Source organism: Phalaenopsis equestris, unplaced genomic scaffold (genome assembly GCF_001263595.1).
Source record: "Phalaenopsis equestris unplaced genomic scaffold, ASM126359v1 Scaffold000835, whole genome shotgun sequence".
Taxonomy (NCBI): domain Eukaryota; kingdom Viridiplantae; phylum Streptophyta; class Magnoliopsida; order Asparagales; family Orchidaceae; genus Phalaenopsis; species Phalaenopsis equestris.
The window spans coordinates 10,354-15,292 of NW_018165275.1; the positions used below are offsets into that span (position 1 = coordinate 10,354).

Consider the following 4,939-nt stretch of genomic DNA (forward strand, 5'->3'; position numbering starts at 1 on the left):
AAAATTTTCAAAGTAATTTACTATGCTAGTAAAACTCTTAATGAAACTCAAATTAATTATACAACAACTGAAAAAGAGTTATTAGCAATATTATATGCCTTTGATAAATTTAGATCATATTTAATTGGGACTCATTGCGTAGTGCATACAGATCATTCTGCTATTAAGTACTTAATGAAGAAGAAGGATGTTAAACCTAGACTTATAAGATGAATTCTTCTTTTGCAAAAGTTTGATTTTATAATACTAGATCGGAAGGGAACCAAAAATCAAATTGCTGATCATTTGTCCAGGCTTGAGTTAGAAAAACCACTCTGTTTTGAAAAAGAAATTAATGAATATTTTCTAGATGAAAAACTGTTCAACATTAATGAGCGGCGTGTTTCGTGGTATGCCGACATTGTGAACTTTCTTATTAGTGATATTATACCCTATGGAATGACTAAGGCTGTCAATTTGGCCCGTTGTTCCCAAACAGCTCGTGTTCGGCTCATTCGTTAAGCTTAACAAGTCGAACACGAACAAATTTTTAAGCTCGAAATGTAAACGAGCCGAACACGAACAAAAGTTTATTCGCTCATGTTCGGCTCGAATTGGCTCGAAAATAAATAAATAAATACATATACATAATAAATATTCATAAAATTAAATATTATAAATTATAATTAATTTAATTTTTCTAACTAAATATATTTTCACATTTTATTAAATCAATTCCTATAAATTATAATATATAATAATTTATTATTAATAATATTTCAATATTATTTAATATATAGGGAAAAAACCCTAATCGGTTCTCACTTCTCATTCCGTCATTCGTCTCTCGAAACTTCTCTCATTCGTTCGGCGTCCTCTCCCTCTCCCTCTTCCGAGTTGCAACTATACTCCTCTGACGGCCGCGACAGCTTAGGGCTTGTCGTCTATGCTCTTCTATCTAATCTCTACTTCTTCTTCTCGATGTTGGCTTGATTGATTGGTATTCTTGCTTGTTTGTTCGATAGTCTTGCACGGCTGTTTGTTTGGAGACCTAAGTGTTAACTTTGAGTATTTTTCCAGTAATATTTCATACTTATCTTCAGGTATGCCTCTTGTATTAAACTTTCTTAAATTTCTTTTAGATTTATTTAGATTTTTTAGTGATCTAACGGCTTGTAGAAGATTTATTTAGATTTAGTGGTTTTTAGTGGTTTTTTCATTTTTTCATTATAATGTTAGATTTATTTAGATTTATTTAGATTTTTATTATATAATTAGGGCTTTTGAATTAAGTTAGTTCAACACATTTAGATTTATGTGTATGTAAATCTGATTTAGTGGTTTCTTCGTTATAATGTTTAGATTTATGACCGTAAAATTGAACTTGGATATTTGTTTAACAGGCATAGATCATTCGGCTCTCATGTATTCTTATATCTCAAAAATGAGCTTCAGTGTTCCCATATATACTACCTCTACTTATTTCTCAAAGGCAAAAATGTGTCTCTGCAAATATTGATTCTGAATATCAAAAGGTTACAAATGTAAATATCAAACTGTAGGTGTTATATAAGTAGTTGTATAATGAATTGTTCAAAATAACAAATTTGTTGGTTTGGGGAAGATTTGAAAATGCTTGTGACTTGCTGTTATGACTCTTGCTGCGACTCTTGCTGTGAAAAAATTTAGAAATGGCTACTTGATGCTCGGCTATTGTGTAATGATGTGGCATAAGTTGGGAAATGGCTACTTGATGTGTCATAAGTAATAAGTTTGTCATATTGTGGTGAATCATTATGTGGCATAAGTTTTCCAACTGTTATGGAAGATGAATACTTGATTTTATAATCTAGTTATGTAGATCAGCCTTGAGGTCAAGTTCTGCAAATACTCAAGTTTTGTAAATACTTGAATGCTAAATTCTTGCTTCTCGGCACTGTTGGCTTCTGTTGAAATTAGGGCTTTTGTATTTAGTGAGGTCAACACATTTAGATTTATGTATATGCACTACTCCTTCTCGGAACTATTATTATCTTTATCTTATGCATTATATTCTGTTGAATCTGCTCTACTGTTGTAGGCTTTATTGATTTAGAATGACATCTTAGGTATGCATGAGAAATGAGCTGTCCAATTTTGTTGGTTTGGGGAATATTTCAAAGCTCTTGTGACTTGCTGTTTTGACTCTTGTTGTGCATAAATTGAGAAATGACTATATGATGCTCTCCAATAGTTATAAGTTGAGAAATGACTACCTATTTTGATGCTTTATGTGCCAAGCACTCTTTTTTCTTGGTTGTTTTAATGACTAGCTTTGTTGTTGTTTTAAAGATGAGTTTCCATCTGATGTATATTTGAAATGTGTCTTTATGTTTTAAAGATGAGCTTCCAACATAGCTTATTCAGTTGTAATGAGTTCCCTAATTACAAATTTTGCTCAACAATGATTGATTTGTCTTCACATTTATGAGTTTGTCATATTGTCATTTTGATATTCTAGAATAACATAATTCTTACAAGAACATAATTCTTAGTACTAATTTCGTAGTTTTGATTTCAGTTAGTGTGCAAGTGCAAATATGTCCGAATTACATCTATCACAATCAGATTCATTCAACAATCAGTTGCTACCAGAAGCTCAGAATAGCAACGATATTGCCATTCATAATTTACCAAGTACAGAGCCAGAAGTTTTACCTCAAGTTGTCATTGATAATAGCAGTGAAGAAGTCCTTAATAAGAAGGGTAGGAAGAGGAAGTCAACAGTGTGGGAGTATTTTGTTGAGGCAATCTTTCCAATTAAAGGGATACAAACTACTTTTTGGCAGTGCATTTGCTGTCGAACAAAATTTCAAAAATCTAAAACAGGAACTACTTCTCAACCTCTATGTCATGTGAGGGAATGTGGAAAAATCAAAGCTAAAAATAAGGAAGTGGTTGGTCTTGCCGAAAAAAGACAAAAATTGTTGAATTTTATGCCAACTGATTTTGATGCAGATGTTGAGATTCCAGTTTTTCACAATTCAAAAAATTATGATCAACACAAGATTAGAGAGATAATCTCCAAAATGATTATAGTGCATGAGTATCCTTTTAATATTGTTGAGCATACATGGTTTAACATTTTATTGAAGTCCTTAAACCCTAATTATGAGAAAGTTTCAAGGAACACAATAAAAACTGATTGCATGAAACTTTATGAGATCGAAAAAGAGAAGCTCAAAAAGCAATTTAGGGATATTCACAGGTTTTCATTAACCTTTGATTGTTGGACTTCCAATCAAACAATTGGATATATGTGTTTAACTGCTCATTACATTGATCATAATTGGAAGATGCAAAAACGAATTATTAATTTCATTGAATTGGATCCGCCTCATACTGGCACATTCATTTGTGATGTCATTTGTGATTGCTTGTTAGAGTGGAAGATACAGGACAAAGTATGTACTATCACTTTAGATAATGCTAGTAATAATGATGTTGCTGCTAGTTTGCTCCAATCTAATTTTATGACAAGAGGGAAATTGCATTTTAAAGGATATTTCTTTCATGTTCGCTGTTGTGCACATATATTGAATATTATGGTGCAATTTGGTTTGATAGAAATTAATGACATCATTCATAACATTAGAGAGTCTATCAAATATCTGAAGAAGTCACCGGGAAGGTTACATAAGTTTGTTGAAATATCTAGACAATTAGGGAAATCAACATCAAAGAGTTTATGCATCGATGTCCCAACAAGATGGAACTCTACATTCCTAATGCTAGAATCTGCTTTTGTTTTTTGGCAGGTATTTGCTTACTATGCAAATCGAGATAATAATTTCAGTTGGTTGCCTTCAGATTTAGATTGGAAGAAATATGACAAAATCAGAAAATTTCTCGTTATTTTTAATAATGTGACAAAAACGATTCCAGGTTCTTTCTACAGAACCTTAATTGTGATTTTTTACGATTTTATGCATATAATGAACTTTATTGTTTTAATTAACATAACAAAAAATGATTTCAGGTTCTTCCTACCCGACCTCAAATATTTTTTTACCTGTTGTTTTTCAAATAATAAATTGTTGTTGGATGAGTCGACATCCTCCGATGATTATATGAGGAACATGGCTTTTGCTATGAGAGTTAAATTTGATAAATATTGGGGTGATTGCAATCTCCTAATGTCTGTTTCAGCTCTCTTGGATCCTCGTTGGAAAATGAAGTTCATACATTTTACTTTTAGCAAGATGTACACACCTGTTGAATTAGACTCCAAAATTAAACAAGTTGAGGATGTTATGTTGCAAATTTACAATACGTATGCAAGCAATATTGCTAGTTCTAGTTCCGCAATTGGCAATGTTTCTTTGGAGTTGCAAAGTGATTCGGTTAATTCACAAAGTTATGATTGCATGCTTGCATTTACTGATTATGTTCTTTCATCTGGTTCCATTCAACCATCAAAATCAGATTTACAAGTCTATCTCGAAGAGGGTCTTTTTTTGGCCAATACTGAACATTTTGATATTCTTGATTCGTGGAAGTTGAACACTCTCAAGTATCCTTGCTTATCGAAAATGGCTAGGGATATATTATCGGTTCTAATAACAATAGTTTCCTCTGAATCTGCATTTAGTATTGGTGGAAGAGTTCTAAATGACTATAGAAGTTCACTTTCGTCAAAAACAGTGAGTGCATTAGTATGCTCGTCTAGTTAGATTAGATCGTCCACCACTCATTCGAAAACACCTATGGTAACTCTCTCAATAATTAGCTTGTATGGTATATGTTCTTTTTCATCTTAAAATTGATATTGATATATCTTTCCTACCAGCAAGAACTAATGGAAGGGGAACAGCTTGAAGTAGCTTTACCCAAGTAAATAGAGGGGAAGGAGGAAATGATGTTTGGTGAATTGCTATTACCCGAAGAATTACATGATGTTTGCTTTACCCGAATTGTTATT

General features: G+C 32.2%; 1 protein-coding gene across 1 annotated transcript; it reads left to right on the forward strand.

Annotated features, from left to right (window-relative positions):
- The first annotated feature begins 2,558 nt into the window (after nucleotides 1-2,558).
- Nucleotides 2,559-4,691, forward strand: LOC110031513 (zinc finger BED domain-containing protein RICESLEEPER 3-like). Its single transcript, XM_020734751.1, has 3 exons — nucleotides 2,559-3,422; nucleotides 3,777-3,903; nucleotides 4,168-4,691. The coding sequence occupies exons 1-3, from the start codon at nucleotides 2,559-2,561 to the stop codon at nucleotides 4,689-4,691; spliced, it is 1,515 nt and encodes a 504-aa protein (XP_020590410.1).
- Nucleotides 4,692-4,939: the final 248 nt, after the last annotated feature.